Source organism: Trichogramma pretiosum, unplaced genomic scaffold (assembly GCF_000599845.2).
Source record: "Trichogramma pretiosum strain Unisexual culture from Peru unplaced genomic scaffold, Tpre_2.0 scaffold48, whole genome shotgun sequence".
Classification (NCBI taxonomy): Eukaryota; Metazoa; Arthropoda; class Insecta; order Hymenoptera; family Trichogrammatidae; genus Trichogramma; species Trichogramma pretiosum.
Window position 1 is genome coordinate 1,270,459 of NW_019641228.1, and position 20,728 is coordinate 1,291,186.

Genomic DNA, 20,728 nt, shown 5'->3' on the forward strand with positions numbered 1-20,728 from the left:
ACAATAATAATAACAATAATAATGTTTGAGAAATATTCGAACAGTTATGAGCGCGTGGCTTGTACACACACGCGTTCACGTGCTGACGGCTGTTCTGAAGACTACAGTGTTCTGGCAGCATGATGTATCATTAAATGCCAATAAAAATTTACAAAACTGAACTGAACTGACGGCTGCTCTGCTACCTGCGCATTGTTCGCGATCTCGCTCTCTCGATTTTGCACTCGAGAATTCAGCAACTCGCGTGTATCTCGTGCGACGACCTTTTCCAACTGCCACTAAATTCCCGACGTCACCTCAACGAAAGCTACATCGAGCATCATCATCACGGATATTTCATCAACTCGACTGTTTATCTCAACAAGAGCCAAGCCTTTTAACAAGGACGTTTGTCAAGTACATCTCATCGAGGTACTCATCGGGGCTCGACTCATCGATCAACAAATCTGAAGCAGCTCATCGATTGCGACCAAATAAAGACATCATCCAGGCTGCAACTGAAGACCAATAATGTCTACTGCAGGCCTGGTGAAATCTTTTTGTCATCACCTCAACTCTCGGGATTATTTGGCGCATCTCATTTGCACGAGCGCACGACGGGAGAAAGTGAGGTTACACGCTGCCATGTGCAATTTCACGTGATCTCGGTCTATCTCAGTTCCGGGTGCACACATGCAAAGGAGAGGATTAATATAACCTCAATCGTTGTGCTCCGGTTTTCTCACAAATCAAGTTCAACTTGTTGTGAACTGAAGAGAAGCCTTGCACATCTCAAGTGCAACAAATCGCAGAAGACAAGTGTGGATTAATAAAATCTAGCTTCGCATCGACTGCTCAAATCATTTGTACAAACTTTTGACATATCATAGTGTAGAATCAATAATAATATCAGTGTACACAATAACTTTTATAATTGTTATCAACTTTCTCAATTTATTGACTCAGTTTTGGACAAATTAAGAGTGACTTGAGTGATAATAAAGAAAATAGTGAAAATAGAAATTAATGTCACCTATGCAGTGTTTTATTGTGAGACCTGACCGTACACCTATTAACTATTAATTATTTAAATAATTCTTGAACAAATATTTATAATAATGATAAGAAAATAATTAAAGGCCCCTTTTTTAGTAATTTCTGATCTTTTTATATATTTTCTTCCCATCTCTTTTTACTGCAATTGTTTTTTAAGATTTGAGAAATATTAATTTTATTTTTTACTAATTTGACTGGATACTTTTTGATAAATTATTATTAACTTCAAAATAAAGATACTTATTAATTTTATTATAACCTTAAGAATATAGAATTTTTAAAAAAGTTATTATAATTCATGTTAATTATTGTAGATCTCAACCTCTACTAGATGATTCATCCGGAAAAAGTGGTGCAAACTTTTATCAATCATACGATAAGCTTTTTATAATTAAAACACTAACAAGTGAAGAAGTAGAAAGAATGCATTCATTCTTGAAGCATTATCATCCGGTGAGTAAAGATTATATATGTTATTTTAAAGGCCTTATATATCTTAAAATCACATTATTTTAAAAAACATCAAAATATAAGTAAAAATGATATCTGGTAAAATTGGAAAATTCCTCTATTTTCCAACCTTTTTTTCAACCAGAAATCTTTCTGACATATCCTAAATCGACTTGAATACAGCCTAGATTGCCTAGATAAATCGAAATTCTAAAAATCAATCATACCCCCACTGAGCCTTAGAATTCCAAGTGATAACCCCCATGTCATTAAGTCAGTCATTGTATGGCAGAGTCTTGGCTATCGCCACTACTACAGGTAAGATTTTTAATTGGGCCCCACTATATTTTTAGTCGTTAAACCCACTTTTTAATCAGTTTTTATCCATTTTTTCAAAATTGTTTAGGTAGTTGGCTTATAGAAAGCCCTGCACAGGTTCAAACATCTTCCTTGTAGCAGTCATCATGCCCACAGAAGAAGCTCCTGTAACTTGGATCCTCTAGGAAAATTGCTTCTCTGGGAATATTGTGACAAGGCTCAATTTCACTCGCCATAAAAGACTTTACAGCTGTTTCCTACTTTGCAGCTTTCTGAATGCTGATCCAAAGATTCCAAAAATATGCTGTATAGCAACACGATCTTATGTTCTTTGAAACGCTCCTACTGCTTCAGTATAATAGGTGCTGACAGGTTTCATGCACCCCACTTCAAAGAATTGCATCATGTGCAAGCTGTGGAGTGTTAACCACAAAATACTCACGTTATTCTCTGTTGCCAAGTCTATAACGTCTAGTTTTTTTACATTGAAAGCATGTTCATCTAATATTAAAAACACTGAGTTAGTAATAGAGGCTCTTAAAAATTCAATATACTTTTTAGAGCATTTGGTAAATATATGACATTGTATCCAACTGCTTTTGTCAAAAACTACCCATGCTCCTGGAGCTTGTTTGCCAGAAAATCTGGATTTTTCCGTCCTCTGGGAAATATTAACATAAGAGGCATGAATGTACCAGCGTCAGACATACAAAAGGTGATAACGGTGAAACCGTATCAGCAGCTGTCTTGGTACCAACCTATCTTTCCCGTGTTGCAGATACTATGTGATTCCTGACTCATCACAATTATATATATTGCTCTTGTCAAACTTATATTTATTTTTAAGATTTTACAAGACATTGAAAAATTTTCTACACTCTTTATTGAATCCTTTGACTCTAAAGGCTAACGTAGGCTCTGGTTTTCTTACTGATAGATCATAGCATTTCATGTACAATCTGATCCAATCTGTATCAGCACATTCTGAAAGAAATAATTTTTTATGAGACTCCATGATGAAAATAGATACTAGAAAATATTTCACTATCGTCAAGATTGTTAAAATGTTTGACTTTGAGTTTCACTGTTTCATCAAATGCCAATTTTCCAATTTCTTTTGCAAACTTACTAAATCACTTTCTGCTTCTAGAATATAATCTACTAAGGCTTTTTCTTGTTCCATAGTAAATACTTGCTTAAAACCGCCTAGAAATGTAAACAAACAATTTAATAGGTTATGAATTCATGACGATGCCAAATATATAGTTAAGTAATCAACCCTTGATTTTATAGCTTAAATATAGAGTACTTACCTTGATAATCGTTTTGCTGAGAAGAATTCTCAGCAGAAATATATTGGGCTTTTTCTGAAGAGTTGAACGTGGGATACCGTATCATCTCGCAACTGCCAAAAAAGCTTTTCCATTACGAGCATAGTTTACAGTATATAGCATCTGCTCTTCAGTCCACTCATTTTTATGGTTTTGTTTAATGTAAAATACAGGCAAACCCCGTTATTCGCGGATTCGGTATTCGCGGTAACCCTGTTTGTGACCTCACTTCAGTATTCGCGGTATTTTGTTTCCGTATTCGCGGTTTCTTGGCTCAAAGTCAAAGTTAAGTTGAAAAATTGTCAACAAAAAAGCTCATAGTCACTATTACTTTTAAATTATTCTACTTTAATCTAGGAATTATTTCAATATTTGTGATTTTTTATAAATTTCGAAAAAACGCTAAAATGGCCAGCTTTGGGCCTCTGAAAAAGTTTCATAAGAGGCTCAATTTTTTCTACAATTTTTTTGGGACAAATCCGACATCAAAAACAAGTTTTTCATATTTGTAAAAAAAAAGATTTTTTGGCTATTCGACTTCACAGAGAATCGGCCATATGTTACAGGCAAAAGCCGCTTTCGTCGACTTTTGCTTAGGCAAAAATAGAAATGCCTATGATTTTAGGACACATCCGAAATGCTTTTAAAATCGGCATTGTCTAGCCGATTTTAGGCATTTTTATGTAGCTCTTACGAAGACGTCGGTCGGTCGTGGTATTATCGATATAAACACTACTATACGTAGTACTTCTGTTACCGCTACAAGGCGCTCTTCTAGTTTGAAAGAGGAATCGTCAAGTTCTCGAGATATATGTAAATAAAATTATTATTTAATTCATTATATCTTTTTTTTCGTAAAATATTCTTTTATTTTAAGATCGGAATTAGATATATGTCAGCATCAATTTTTGAATCCAAGAGACGAAACAATCAACTTCTGGGGGTCAAGGCTTCTTCAAATGTACTTGTAGAAAAACTTGTTCTACCAGAATTTCTATTAAAAAAAAAAAAAATAATGAGCTTTGTAACTCAAAATGCCACAATAGCACAACTTATCTAAATAAGTAATGAATTATCAATTCTATGATATATTGACAAATACCTCGAAAATTTGGTACCCGACCCTTTTCACGAATCGCGTTTCACGAATGACCTTTTTCACGAATAACAATTTTCACGAATATCTTTGTTCACGAAAGCAAATCTCACGAATACCATGTTCACGAAAATATTTTCACGAAAGTACTTTTTCACGAACGTACACATTTCACGAAAGTACTTTTTCACGAACGTACACATTTCACGAAAGTACTTTTTCACGAACGAACTTAGTTTTAAATGAACAAATTACTTGAATGTCGCTTCGTATATAAACTGCTATGTTCGCGTAGGATCATGTACCGATAATCTTCGACGGTTCATTTTTTATTTACATTTATTATTAACCTTTTTTAATTTTCATTCATATTTCGTGTTCGGGCCAGTAAAGCAATGGGTGAAAATCAAAATCAAGATCAAGTCATTTTGTTGGGGAGCAAATTAATTATAAATGGGTTTTTATACCACAACTCTCGTGATATAATTTAAAAAAATAAATCGTATTGGGACTGCACCAAGCGTTCGTGAACAAACGCACATGATGTTGGCACTAACGTTCGTCCCTATCGAAGACTTAAAAAAAATTGTCAAAAAGCTGCATCAATTTGTTGTTCCAGAGCTAGCGCCAGTTTTGGATTATTTTGAACGCACTTATGTCGGTATATCTGCGAAGGGAAGAAGAGCTGCTGTTATACCAGATTATGAACCGCATGTATGGAATCAGCGAGAGAGGCTGCCCTCACAGGACAACATAACACAAATAATATCAGTGAGGGTTGGCATAATGGTTTTCGGATACTCGTCGGCAAGAATCACCCAGATTTCTGCTATCTTTTACAGGAGCTTCAAAAAGAGCAGGCTGACACGGAGATAGCTATCACGGAAATGTGTTTGAACAGAAGAGTCAAAGAGCTGCCTAAAAAAAAAACGAGTTGATTATCAAACTACAATACAAAATTTAACTAATGAATGTCTATATTACTTTTAAATCTAATGGGAATGAATTGGAATTTTTGAAAATTATTGGCTCCAACATTGTTTTAGAATAAAGTCTCTTTATTTATAAAAAAAAATGAAGAATTTTTTATTCGCGAACAAAAGTATTCGTGAAAATGGTATTCGTGAGAATTGTTTTCGTAAATAAAGATATTCGTGAAAATCGGTATTCGTGAAAAAAGTCATTCGTGAAACGCGTTTCGTGAAAAGGGTAGGTAACCGAAAATTCTTACAGTCGTACAGAAGCATTAGTATTTATGTCGATAATATCACGACCGACCGACGTCTCCGAGGGGGCCACACGAAAATGCCTAAAATCAGTTAGGCATTGCTTGTTTTACCTAGAAATTTTTAGTCATTTCGAGTACTGCCTAAATTGTTTAGGAATTTCCTATAATTTTACCGGCATTTCCGTTATGTCCATTTCTATTTTTGACTCAGCAAAAGCGACTTTTGCCTGAAAACGGCTTTTGCCTGTAACATATATAAGCGCGTCCAGCATAAGTCGGCCACCCCGCGCGATTACGGCATTTTTGGCCGAAAGTGTCGTATGTTTAGCTCGCTCGGAATTGTTTACCAAGAGTAAAAAAAAAATCCAAACCCATGGATCGATAGATTTTTTCCTCCTCTTTCTAGTGGTGTAACTCAAAAAATTCTTAAAAACCGCACCAATCGAAAGAGGAGGCAAAAATCTATCGAAAACCATGTTTTCTAGGATGGAGAAATGATAAGAACTATTAAAGATATCGAAATGAATAGCGCGGGACGGCGCGCGTGGACCTGTTTTCCGTGCGCCAGCGGCGGTACACGCGCGGCGCCGTTTTTTTGTCTTTTCGACTCGCTCGTAATCGCTTAAAAAGGGCTGAAAAAATGATGTTAACACGTAAATTGATAGATTTTTTCCTCCTCTTTCTGATGTGTCTTCGTAACCTTGGATGTCAGAAATGCGTTTAACTCGGATAAACATCCTCGCCGCTTTGAGCCGAATTTACATACCTCAGTGACTGCTAAGAATAATCAATTAGTTATTTACATACCAAGGGCGAGAAGCTGAGTGGATAAGGTCGAGGAGATTCGGCAGTGGTTTGGCAGTGACAGTGACAGTCAGCTTAGCGGGCACGTAGCGGCCAAGTTCTGAAATTAATTCATCCTAATTTTAATTTAAAAATTCCTATTACTGAATGGCCAATCAAGCTTTAGAGTCCAAACCATCACGAGCTAATTCTTAGAAAATGTACTTGTGAAAGAAATACTATTGAGTAAGGTGCGTCGTCACCCGAGCCTTTTACACTCTTGAGAAAAATCCGACTTGATTTGTAGTGTTTTAAAGATTTTTTTATAAACTCCCATTATCCCAAAGTAGTATCGAGTGGAACATCCATTTTTTTCAAAACCACGTTTTTTTTATAAAAGCAGGGGATAACTTTTGACCTGAACATTTTTTTGAAAATCTGAGACTAGTTTCTGAAAGAACATTGACCTTAAAAAAACTATTTATCTTTTCTAGACTCGATTTTTATCAAAATTCAGTGACTGAAACAAATTGTGAAAAAACGACCTCTTATTGTTAACGACCGTGACTGTTGAAAGCAAAAGAAGTGATCTAAGACTTGTGATATTTTGTTCATTTAATTACATTCAACAAAACTGTACACTTCATTTTATATCTTGTTATACTTGTTATGACCCCAGAAAAATGAATACATTATTATATCAATCTCTAATATAACGTTAAGAAAAATCAGTATTGCTGCAATATTTCCTATTTTTCAGTACATCGTTGAACGTCATGGAAAAACGTTATTGCCGCAATACTTAGGAATGTACCGATTAACAGTTGATGGTATGGAACATTACGTAGTGTCTATGAGAAATGTTTTTTCAAACCATCTGACAACGCATAAAAAATTTGATTTGAAAGGATCAACTGTAGATCGAGAAGCTTCCGATAAAGAAAAAGAAAAAGAATTACCTACGTTTAAGGATAATGATTTTGTGAAAGAAAAAATGAAAATATACATAGGAGACGAAGCAAAAACTAAACTCATAAATACATTGTCTGCCGACGTTGAAGTAAGTAGAAAATTTACGATTTTCATTCATGCATTATCCTTAAATATTGACATACTATTCAATAGGTGCAAGTCATAATTTTGCAGCAAAAAAGTTGTAGTCTGAAGCAAAAACCCTATTAAAAAAACTATTGATTTTTACTGTTACCATTACCCGATACCACGCTTAAAATTCGCGTTTTTGGTAAAAGCATCATTTAACATTTACTATTTTTGGTGCACTCGAATTTTAGGCAGAGTGCGAGAGCATGCTTGTAGACATTTGTCAGAAATTCGATCTAGTTTTAGAACCGTATTATCTATAGTGCCTGATTGTAAAATAATCACGAGTGAATGTACTTTGGTACACAGTTAATCCTTACTTTATTTACTTTTTAATTCTCCAAAATATCTTTCAATCAATCGTACTCACTAAGCTTCACTTCACGTCTACACGTCACTTTGCAATACTACAATCACATATGTACGTCTGTAAATCGTCAAGGATACACAAGTTCAAAGGGGGACGAAAGGGTTATAACGCAAGCCCAACACAAGTCCTAATTGAGTGCCGCGTAATTTCACTGCATGCGGTAAGCTAACAACTCGACAAGATACAATTTACTACGAAATGCTACTCGCACGAGCAGACGCACGCTTTAATAGCACATGACCGATGTATAAGACGTGCGATCGCTTGCTCTAGCTTGAGCATCTAAGGCGGAACTTTCACACGACGATCTGTACTACAATCTACGCATCTGCACAATCGAAAATACACACTACGCAACTTCGTAAAATACCACACTCTCAACACTCATACATATAACAGTGTATATTACACACGACCGGTCAAGTCTAAATACTACAATAATCGACCCACAACTAATATCTTGCTTTCTTTGTCGCTATCAATGCCTTGGAAATTCTTCTTTCTCATTGCCGAAACTTTTTACACTGTATCCAAGATAACTAGGAAACTTACAATATCAATTTAAAACCTAAGCTAATATCGATTTTGTGAGTATTGTATAATGTAATCGATGGGTTTTACAGAACATGTATGAGCAGTTTTTTTACTTTTTGGTGAGTTTTGTAGGGAGGGTTTACGGATCTGCCCCAAAATTTAGTACATTATTTTATTTAATGAAAATAGCCTTCAGTTAAAATCTTAGCCCTCTAGGGCTAACAATTGAGCTCCTCGAAATTCTAAAAATACCTGCTTCTACGTATTTTTGATTATTTTTCTAACGTTTGTAGCTCAGCCACCAAAGCATATTTTTAAATGTACCTAGAAGACAATTAGATTAAGCTGGTGATCTCTGCATATTTCATATCAAAAGTATTTTTATTACCATTAAATTGCTCGGTTCAGATTTCAAATTGGTTAAAAACGACAGAGATTCAACTATGTAAAGATATTTGCTTGGAAAAAGTACATTTTATGAAAGATTCGCATTGGCCGTAACCCTGGTTTGGTATAATGAATCTTCACTCAATTTTATGTGAAAGTAGTTAAATACATGGGCCATATCACGTCAACCGTGATGGTCCAAAAAAATGAAATTGAAACAAATCTTCAAAATTTCCGCCCTGTAGATCCATGTAGTATGGACCTACAGGGGATCAAAATAAAATATTTGATTTTGAAAATTTTATTCTGATGTCCTACGGTAAATATAAAGACAATGTTGAAAATGATTTACCGTATTCAAATTGATAAAGAATTCAGATTTTTTATAAAAAAATAGCATAAAAGCCAAAAAATTAATGTGCTCGTATCCATCGATCAGTCCAAAATTGAAATATGTTCATTAGACCAAACCGCCTTTGCAACAATTTTCTGTACTGCCTGGGCTCATAGCTGAACTGAAAGTACAAAACCTGAACCTGAAACCTTGAACTTCCAGCTCAGCCATGAGCTCAGGCAGTACAGAAAATTGTAGCAAAATCCGCCTAGTCTAATATTTATCGATACTTCTAAGTACAATTTTTGATAAATAAAAACGATAAAATTTTCTTCAAATGGAATGAAAGGGCACAAGTCAGATGTTAAAATTAACAAATAAATAGCCCAACAGTTCATGAAAAGCTAAACTTGTTTACTGTTAATTGGCTGACAATAAAGAAGTATTGCTATACAATTAAATCTTATAAATTGACAGTACACCTAAAGGGGGTCACGAAAAAGTGACCAAAACGTCGTGAAAATAAAAAAGTGAAATTTTGACATCTGAGTTGTGCATTTTTATTCTAATTAAAGACAATATTCAACTATTAAGACAATATATATAATTTATGACAAAGTTTGGTGATGGTTGAAACAATAGAAACTATTTGAAAGCATTAGAGGGGTGGAAACATATATAAAGTCAAAGAAAAACCATGATTTTTACTGCAGAATCTGAAAAAACGGAAAAAAAAATAAAATTAAGGTCAAGTAAGGAAATTTTTTTTCCGACGGTCTGCTTATTGTAACCATTCAGATACGAACCCCTATTTTTACTACAAATTTTATTACAACAAATTGTACGTTGTTGCTTTTTCAAAGGTCATTTCAAGGACGTCACAGATACAAATAAAACCCGAAACTCTTGGAGATCCGGTCCGTGACACTGTTTCCTGACAATCAAGCCCATACGAAAATGCACACGCGAATCCAAGTCGTACATACCACGTGCACCTGTGGCATCCGGTGCTACTCGTTCACGCGAGCCCGGGTTGTACTTATCAGGTACACGCTTTTGCCACATACAGCGTCACAAATATGAACTCGCGTCGACTTCTCCGATTTCGGGACCACATTCAATATGGTCTGTGGCATGTCCGAAAGCGATCTCACGTGGCTCTCATCACTACTGGTGTTCACGCGGCTCACAGGCGTAACTTGGCCACCTGACCGATTCGTCGCCCCTATTCTAAAAGTCCTTAGACAAAATTCATACATACCGTGATGCGCTGGTCCCTCACACACACTTACACTCATGGGCCGCTGCTAGTGCTGCGTGGAAACATGTTAGCATTATAAAAATACACATTGGTGTTGCTGAGGCGACGAGAGAAGGCGGTGACCGCGTAATGCGCTAGTCACAGCATAAAGTAAATTACTCGATAGTTAATCGTACAAAAGGTACTTTCCCAAATGAACCCTGTCATTATCATTTACAATCTTTTATTTATGAGTTTTTATAATAGTAATTTTCGATACAAGTGCCATAAGTAACACTTTTTGGCACGGCGTAGTTTAGGGCCCGAGCGCAGCGAGGGTCCTAATAGCTGGGCCGAAAAGTGTCCCCTATGGCCCGAGTATCGAACAACATTTTATAGTACTGTGCAAAGTTCACATTTATGCCCCCTTTTCCGAGCCATGAGTCGCACTTTCTGGTAGCGCGAAGTGAGGTTAGCGCACGAGCGTATGCGAGTGTGATGCGAACGCAGCGGTGCCAGAATGTGCGACTTATGCCACCGAAAAGCGTGCCATAGATGTGAACTTATGCCACGCAGTGCTATAATAGTACTTTACGATACTAGTGCCATAAGTAACACTTTTCGTAGTTTAGGGCCCGAGCGCAGTGAGGGTCCTAATAGCTGGGCCGAAAAGTGACCCCTATGTCACGAGTATCGTACAACATTTTATAGCACTGTGCTAAGTTCACATTTATGCCCACTTTTCCGATGCATAAGTCGCACTTTTTGGTAACGCGAAGTGAGGTTAGCGCACGAGCGTATACGAGTGTGATACGAACGCAACGGTGCCAGAATTTGCGACTTATGCCATCGAAAAGCGTGCCATAAATGTGAACTTATGCCTCGCAGTGCTATAAAAAATTTTTTGTGTTATTTCAGTCTTAAATAATAATGCTCAACAAATATTGAAGTTTTAGCTCCTAATAGTATATTTATCAACTGGTGCACATATGGTTTCTTAGCAAAACGAGGGATTATAGCCCGAGCCGAAGGAAAGTGTTTTAACAAGTTTTGTTAAAAAACCATATTTGCATCAGTTGATGATACTATTTTTTCCTACGAAAGCCTAAATTTAGCGGCAACGTTGCGTATTTTAGGTTAGAGTAGAAAAAAGAAATTTTTTTCGTAAATTTTTTAGAATCCAAAAGAACAATTTTACATTGAACTTTCTTGAACGAAACAACTCAAATAAAGTAATTTATATATTCTTTTTCGTAGTTTTTAACTCACCTGCATCTTATGGATTATTCTTTATTACTTGGTGTTCATAATTGTGCTCGAGCTGAACAAGAAAATAAAGAACAAGCAGATAAAGGCGATGAAGATGATCAAGACGATGACGAAGACAGTGAATCTGGCAGCGGATTGGAAAATAAATATACTCTCGGGGAGTAAGTTCATTTAAACTTTTTTACATTCAATTTTTCAATAAATAATAATATTGAGTAACTAATCATTAATAATATAAAAAGCTATGATTCGATAATAATTTGAAATTATAGTGGATAATGATATTTATAAGTATTAAATATAAATTATGATCATTTCAGTCGTACCTGGGGCTGGAGTGGTGCTAGTGGAATGGCAACGCCGCCAGAATCTCCTCAGGGAGTAGTAACACGCGATGCGAGCTTACAAGATGAGGACTCTATCATACCAGAATTAGACATTTATGCTATTCCTAGTTCAGATAGTAAGTTACATCAATCTTTATTCGTTTCATGAAAAGTAATCATTAGATATCATAATTTAATTACAATCTCTACGATAATATATATTTCAGTTAAAAATGGGCTTAACTCAAATGCAGACTTGATTAAGCTTGAAGTTAAATTTCTCTTAAATCTTAAATTATTTTAGATAACTACAATACACGTTAAAGATAACTTATCTGCATAAGATTCACAAAATAAGTAGAAATAGTATATTACGGCCCTAGGCCGCGAAAAACACCGGAATACCTGTAATTATCCGATGAACACGGACTCTGGAGCTTTCTTTTTTCGCGGCTTAGGCGTGTATGCTATTTTTTCATACCAAGTATCTCGAAAATCGCTCTTCCCGCTTTGCGTAGTGGCAAGGAAGTAGTCACTTTCGGGCTGCTGGTAAGAAAAATAAATGTGTCTTCTATCATTTCATTCTTTAAATTAGGTATTGTTATCTTGCAAGTAATCAAATATTACATAGAATACACCATTATTGAACAATATTTATTTATTCATGATACTTTGATTATTTGACTTTGAATAATTTTCTTTCAACAGGTGCACCTGAAAAAGAAATTTACTTTTTGGCAATAATTGATGTTCTTACCCATTATGGCGTACGAAAACAAGCTGCTAAAGCTGCTAAAACCGTAAAATATGGAAGTAATGTTGAAGGTATATCTACTTGTGATCCAGAACAGTACGGAAAACGATTTATAGAGTTTCTGAGTAGAGCTATTGAATAATGAATTTATAATAATATTTGTGTTAACGGTACATTAGTAATAGACGTATTTTTTTTCTAAATTTATAGATTAAAAATAATCAATAGAGTCCACGCTGAACTTATTTATTGAAAAAATGCGTTGTAATTTTTTTATATGCTAGTTGTACGAAATCTTTAATTGAATTTTATTAAACTTATAGATATAAAAGATTGTTATTCTTTTTTATTTACGTTCATTTTAAAATAAGTATTATAGTGTTAAAATATATTATAAAGCACGATATATTAGATAACATAACATCGTAATACTACAACAGTATTGTCGACATCCCGTTAATTGGAGACTCAGTGTATTTTACTGTGAGTATATTGAAGCACTTAGAGCAGACTGAATTATCTAATTAACTTTTGTAAGAAATTATTTTATTACCTTTATTAATATTAGAATCAGATAATTATATTTGAATTAAAATATTCTGAAAGAATTTTTTTAGAGAATTGCAGCAATGTTGCTCTCACTGTCCTTCAGTAATTAAAATATATTTCGTTTCTCAGCTAAAGACATTACATTTGAAAATATTTTTAATCAACCGAGAAATCTTGTGGGTATAAGAGCAATAATTACTTACGGTGCATGTACGCACTTTACACAACTTGTCAATACCACCAGCAAAAGCCAGGGTTATCAATATCATCAAGAGCATCAGAACAGAGCAGGAAAGATACTCAGGGAGTTACCACTGATTGCTCTCAGGCTCATAACTATCATTATCAATGTATACCCGTGACTGTATCACTTAACAGCCTAGTGAAAGAAAGTGCAATTCATTCAAACCCCAGATAAAGCTGCTGAAAAGTTTTTATTCAACAGAATATCCCAATTGAATTTTTCATCCAATTAACCTACTTCTAGTACTGTAAAAGACCACAAAAATAAATTATTCTGCTCAGAATGTAGATAGTTATTAAAAGTAAAGAGTTCATTTTTCAACACCAGTTTGGATTTAGGAGTCAGCACACGAAGATCGAACAAATCAATTGAATTTTCTGTATAATTTAGAAATTATTAGAAAAAAACACTATGTCTCAGCTGTTATCTTCGATATCGTTTAAGTTTTTGACAAAATATGACATGAAGTCCTACTCTACAAAATCTGATCAAACTTACCGATCAAATTGCATAACATACTACAATTTTGTCTGGAAAACAGATCATTTCAAGTAAAAATGACAAGCAGCAAGACTGAAAGTACGGATCTATATAAAATACATGCTGGAGTTCCTCTAGGAAGCGTATTTAGACCAAATTTGTACAGGCTTTACAAGGTGGATCTTTCAAAAACATCCGAAATTATGACTGCAAAATATCCTGATGACAAGACCATAAACACATGTGCACATAGATAACCATAACATAAACACACGTGAGGCCCTTGTAGAAATTAAACTTCACCTAAATAAGCTGCAGCAGTGGCTCAGTAAGCGGAGGATTAAAATGAATTCTATTATATCATACCATATTATCTTCATTTTAAGGAAAGAAAATGGCCCCTGATTAGTATGTGGTCGTGCAATTCCACTATCATACCAGGTTGAAAAATGTGGGGATGCACCTCGATCGCCGACTTATTCAGAAGACGCACAGTTGGACAAAATAAAAGCAGCTCAGCCTTAAGAAATTCGACTGTCTTTTCGGTGGAAAATCATCGCTCACCTTGAAAAATAAAGTTCTCATATACAAATCTGTCTAAAAATGTAGTGTGTAGAAATCCGAGAAACTTTCAAATTTCCGATGAAAAAAAACATTTTTTTTTAAGCACGCATGCGTAATATGCTTTTTTGTAAACTTATGGACTTGAAAAGTGATAAAAAAGCAAGGCTTATGGTTTTAATCATTCATTTTTTTTTAAGCAAACAGTATGATAATTGTTAATTTTTTCCGTTTTCGCAGTCCAACTGAATGTAATAAAAATTGAAAAGGACTGTGATTTTTTTAAATAAACCGTTTATAGTCGATGCCAAAAACGAGCAAAATCATAAACACAGTCAAGCATTACAAAGAAATGAACACAAGTTAGATGGACGCATCTTATAATGTAAACATATAGGAAGCATTTCACGTCAACCCAATCACGCTACACCGTATAATTTACTCAAATCGCGCAATATCTACCTAGCTATAAAATTACCCATTTTTTACTACGAATTTGAAAAGAGCAGAAAAGTTTACGTTTCAACAGGCTTTTTTTTTAATATTTCGCTATCAAGTTAACAATTTGAGCAGACTCGATTTTATTTAGTAGAGGTATTTAATGATCTGCAAGCGGTATCTACAAAATAGTCTACAGGGTGCTAAAACAATCGTAGAAAGCTCTATTTTTTTTTAAATTGCACGTCGAGAAAAGAACTTTGCGATGATACAAGTTTAATTTGGACTAAAAAACACTGTAGTCCACGTGAACGTTTAAAAGATCCAGTTTTTCTGTCATTTAAAGTGTTGTGCTTAAATACAACTAGCAATTTGATATTAACGCAGATGGATTGAGCAACTCGAATAAATTCATAATATATATGGATTTAAAGAAGACAAAATTTCCAAGAAATGGAAAAAAATTCATCTTCGATGAAATTTGACGGCGATAGAAGCATTTGAAAATTTACGAAATTTCAATAAAAATTGTTATTGCGATAATGATAATGCGGAGCGTACTTAGTCCATTTTTGAGAGATTATAGGCAAATTAAATTTTATCGTCCTGCCAAAATGCCCAAAATAACCCAAATTAAAATTGGCTCGGGGCGCGAAGTCGATTTTTCCCACCTTCTGAGTGTGCTATCCAAAAATGTGTTATTTTTGGTCCGTTGGCCCGGTATGAATGTTGTATTCAATTCAATGTAACTTTTTTTCCTTAAGGAGCACGCGGACCAGCGACGTCTCAATCGATTTAGTTATTCAAGACCTTCAAGTCCCTAAATTTTGGTAGAGAACTATTAATCGATTATCTCAGAACATTCGATAAAGTATTAAAAACGTAATTTTGTAAAAATCGAGTTCCCATTACATAATTAAGGATTGGAAGTCTTGTGACGAGGGCACCACTTGGACACAATTTTTTTGGAAAAATATAACCCCTCAACTATTCAGAAAAAAATTTTCAAAGTGCTTGGTGAATCGATCATTTCTAAATATCACTAAGAAATTATAAATTGGCTCCGGTTCCTTTTTACAATGTGATAAAATCGTATGAAAATCATTTTATAACTCAGTATCCCCCATGTTACACTCGTAAAATCTAATAGTATATACATGATGACTTTCATTATAGTTTATAATAATAAGTATACAGGCAAACCCCGTTATTCGCAGGGGTTCGGTTCCGAAAAAGTACCGCGATCACCGAATCCGCGAATACCGAATCATTGTTATTATAGGAAAAGGGGGGTTCGGTTCCTCGTCCGACTGAAATGTCAATATACATATTAGTAAAAAAATTTTTTATAAGAAAAAATTGAAGTTTTGATCAATATTTTTTTTATTTTTGTACTAAAATATTGAGTCAAACTTTTTTGTTTTGCTCTGCGCAATAGATCTTTGTACAAGTTTTTATAACACTCTAATGATTTTTCGATATCTTGTCTAAATTGAAGGCTTCGAGTCATGATTGGGTCGTAATTTAATGCTCGTTCAATGAGACGCTCTGCATCAGCCAAAATATTTCCAACTACTTTCGCAGTAAGAACAGGCTTGGGTTCTTCATCTGCAATCATTTCTTCTTCAGCTGCTGTATTTTGCACGATTGCATCAATTTCGTCGACGCTTAAAGCTTCAACTGACGCTACCAAATCAAGAAGCTCGGATTCTTGCAAGTCACTGAAACCTTCTCCACCAACACTTCTTGCAATGTTAATAGCTTCACGTATCACTTGCTCTTGCTCATGACCTTGAATTTCAGACACTTGATTTTTCTCAACTAGTTCCGGTAAAAGGTTGTTCCATCCATTATTCAAAGTTGTATTTTTGATCATTCTCCAACTTTCATCAACAATAGATATTGAGTGAGCGATGTTAAAATTTTTCCAAAATTGTTTAACATAATCTTCAGATGTAGATTGATGCAAGCTATTTAAAATGTTACGTGAAACTCCCTTGATGTAGTATGATTTAAATGTTGCAATTATCGACTGATCCATTGGCTGAATAAGAGAAGTGGTGTTTGGTGGCAAAAATAAAATTTTGACATCTGGATTTGACGTCATCAAAGCGTCTGGAAGAGCAGCGCAGTTATCGAGCAACAACAATACTTTAAAGGAAAGATTCTCTCGACTTGAGAATGCTCGGACTTCAGGTACAAAGGAGAGGGTAAACCAGTCGGTGAACGTTTTTGCTGTAACCCAAGCTGTTTTATTAGATTTCCAAAATACTGGAAGATGCTCTTTTTGTTTTCTTTTCAGAGCTCGAGGATTTTCTGCTCTGTAAACCAACATCGGTTTACACTTGAACGTACCAGCAGCATTTTTAAATTTTTGTAGTCACTGATCCCGTTTAAATAATTACAGTACGAGTTCCACATCGGTTCCTTAAAAGTTAAAAGTTTCCCGGATTTCCACAGTGTACACAAGTGTTCAGCAATCTCCATAGTTTGTTATTTTGATGTTAATGAAGGGAAGATAGGCTTAGTCTAAATGAGACAAGATGAATGAGTTGACCAAGAATTTCTTTAAATCTGATCACAGGCGTTGTAGCAAACCATAAGCACGAGGAGAGGTGCCTGTGAAATGACTTTTCCAGTTGAGCCTATCAAATATTGGTCAGAGGTGAATAAAATTGACGTTTTCTTGGCAACCTCCAATTTCAAGCCGCTGCCTTGCTGCGTCAGACGTTTAATTACCTTTTTAAGTCATCAAAGACTTTCAATATCTAACTAGCAGCTCAATATAATCAGCATCATCAGTGCCGACTGAGTTTGCGCACAAAAAGGACTCCTTGCAGAACAGATCGTGTAAATAATTCCAGTTTATTTCAAAGACTCTGAGCCAGTTATGTTAGAAAAGAGCAAAAAAGTAAGAGATTATCCATATTTTTTTCAGTTTAATTTTATGATCACGAGTGACAGACTGTTGGTATTGTACAACCAATGTGCGAACAGCAAGGACGTTTAGGGATACTCTCAAGCGCTGCTATGACCTTATTAAGCTTTATATCCGCAGTAATTGTTTTACCTTTCAGTTCGCCTTAGGTACCCCTCACTCGATGCACGACAGCATAGAATACATATGGTTCGACAAAGAAGGTTCAGATAGCAAAAACATGTCGAAAGCTGTAGATGGATCAGCAAGCAAATCAGCGTTGACAATATTGTGTCACAAATCGAAGTTGGTAGTGCGAGACACAGTACACAAAAGTGCAATAATCTGTTTAGTCTTTTCACGCTGAGTAGGCGTTTGCAAGAGACTCCCTGGCCAAAGCCACACAGTAGGTAGTCGGTTGATGAGGCGCCAGGTAGTAGTTCGGATACCGTGGTGGAAGAAATGAAATGGACCATAAGCATGCTATTTGTGAGCCTTATTTCTATAATATTTTCATACCTTCTACACCGCCTCACGGGCATGTTAAACATAATACGTGCATAACAAAGTCAAATAAACAAAAGCATGCCTTACAGAGCCACAGGTAAATACTTTAAGTTGAGCAGAGTCTGAAAAATTTCACTTGACGAGTTTCATTTAACGAATGTGTCCGTCCCGCACTTAATGGGTTAATATAACTGTACTTGTGAAGACCGGCAGATCTGCTGTGAATAATAAGTAAAGTAAAAGCTCAATAACGCTCCCTTGTGGAACACCAGCCTTTATTGGGCATGATTGTGAAAGTTCATCTTTTATTTTGACTTAAAATGTTCTTCTACTGATGTACGTCTTAATTAATGTGAACAAATTTGAAGGTAGGATTGCCCACAACTTGGCCAACAGTCCCTTATGTCATACCTTGTCGAACGCTTTTGCAACATCCAGAAAGACCGCGTTACCATATTTGTTTGCCTCAAAGGCTTCTCTCATCTCGTAAGTGACTCGATTTACTTGTTAGATTCTAGAGTGTTTTTCTTTGAATCCAAACTGATGATTCGGGATTATGTTTTTGCTTTAAATTATTTGGTGCAGCCTAGCTTTGATTATTTTCTGGCAGATTTTTTATAGCGTTGGAAGTAAGCTGATTGGCCTGTAGGGAAAGGCTACTTCGAGGAGCTTTCCAGGTTTGAGGATTAAAATTATCACTGCATTTTTCCAGATTGTGAGAAAGTAGTTTAGTCTTAATATTGCGTTGTATATTATTGTAAAGAGTTTAGTTGCTTTAGCAAGCATATTTTTGATCATACTATTGGTGATTTTGTCGTATCCAGGTGATTTTCTGTTTTCAGTTATTTTATTATGCTGTATACTTCTTTGATTTTGATTAGAGGTACAAAGTAATTATCACATTAGTGTGCGGGTCGAGAACTTCTGACTCTTCTATCTCTAACGAGATTCTTCTGTTTACCGGTGCGAAGGCGTTTGAGAAGTATTTTTCGAATACCTGTAGATTATTCACAGTGGTCTTTGCCCATGTACCATTATTCTTGCGTATAGAGGAAACATGAACTATTTTTAATTTTTTTTTGTTGCTTTCTAAAGTTATTCCTGCATGTTTTCTGTTGCTGTTAATTGCTCCAAGTATTCCTGGATGTCTTAGTTGCGTTCCTTGTGCAGCACTACCTTCAGGTTTTTTGTTGAAATTTATCGGCTGCTGATCTTGTGGTTTGCCAAATTTTTCTAAATTTCCATTTGTTTGAAATTTTTTCTATTATTATTTGTGAGTATTTGATACCTTTCTGTGTCTTAATATTTTTCGTGAACTTTGAATTTTCTGCTGCTTCGGTAATCGTATTTGAGGGGTTTTTGACTGCGATGTCTACATCATTATTAGTCTTTAAACTTATGTTGCAGTTTAAGTTATACATACCTTTATCACATACCTTTGGTCACTGCGAAATTCAAGAGGTCCGGGAGCTTTTGAAGGTCTGTCGGACAGTAGGTTTGCTCGCCCATTGAATATACCTCCAGTCCGCTTTTCTAAATTATTTTGAATAGTTCTCTTCCCTTGGATGTTGACGTGATTGTTCTGGTGCCCTACCAAGGATGTTTGGCATAAAAGTCACCTCCAATCAGGAAACGATCTCCCGAATGCTTAAAGAATTGGGAAAAGCTGTCCTAGGTGACTGAATATCTTGGGGGAAAATATATAGCCTATATATTTACAGGACCTGTTGTTTGTATTTGGATATTTGCTACTTGCAAAAATTTGTAGTACCGGTTCAATTGGATGATATCGTATTTAAATTTTGATTAAGGAGGTACCTGCGTGCTAATTGTACTGAACAGATTTTGATGAAACTTCGATAATATCATTTAAATGACATCAATGGTATTCAGTTAAATTTTTATGAAGATTGGTTACGTATTTGTAAAATTACGAAGAAGTAATTTAACATAGGATCTCATAGGAAAGAGTCAAGTTTCGAAGATGTCTCACAAATGACTGAAAAGATATTAATGAAATTTTCCATGCACGTAGCCATAAGAGTTAAATAATAAATGAAAAATACTCTCATCAGATTGGTCGACTTTAACCCTTTAACGCCCAAAATTGTAATTTCGCGCATAAATGTTTGATCGATTGAAAACCATAGATAAAGTTGATGTTTTTTCTCGAAAACTCATACCCAGGGGTTTTTGGGTGTGTTCTTTCAGAATCCGGTACTATTTTTGCAAAATATTAACAAAATCATTGTTTATTATGCAAATGAAAAAAAAACGTGATATTTCGACTCGAAATTTTTTTAAAAGTTGATTTTCCACCTTTTCCTGCTCTCGGAGGGCTCTGAAAACCCTAAGAGTCGTGCAATTTTGCTATAAACCTTCGAGAAATACATTATCGGGATTTTCATCTAGCCCCTTTGCTTCTAAAATGTCGGATTTAGACCATGCAGCTGTATCAAACTTCATCAATTTTTTT

At 35.2% G+C, this 20,728-nt stretch overlaps 2 protein-coding genes across 2 annotated transcripts in view; one reads left to right on the plus strand and one right to left on the minus strand.

Moving 5' to 3' along the window:
- LOC106648276 (phosphatidylinositol 5-phosphate 4-kinase type-2 alpha) overlaps positions 1–12,808 on the plus strand; it is a 39,876-nt gene extending 27,068 nt beyond the window's left edge. Inside the window, exons 4-8 of the mRNA XM_023458331.1 lie at positions 1,350–1,488; positions 7,002–7,301; positions 11,465–11,637; positions 11,797–11,939; positions 12,511–12,808. Of these exons, the coding sequence (XP_023314099.1) occupies positions 1,350–1,488; positions 7,002–7,301; positions 11,465–11,637; positions 11,797–11,939; positions 12,511–12,698 (943 nt within the window). The 3' untranslated portion in view covers positions 12,699–12,808. The remainder of the gene's footprint in view (positions 1–1,349; positions 1,489–7,001; positions 7,302–11,464; positions 11,638–11,796; positions 11,940–12,510) is intronic.
- Positions 12,809–13,577: 769 nt separating this feature from the next.
- LOC111693533 (tigger transposable element-derived protein 1-like) lies at positions 13,578–17,163 on the minus strand. Its single transcript, XM_023458327.1, has 2 exons — positions 16,242–17,163; positions 13,578–13,726 (listed from the first exon to the last, which is right to left on the minus strand). The coding sequence occupies exons 1-2, from the start codon at positions 17,161–17,163 to the stop codon at positions 13,578–13,580; spliced, it is 1,071 nt and encodes a 356-aa protein (XP_023314095.1).
- Between the last annotated feature and the right edge of the window lie 3,565 nt (positions 17,164–20,728).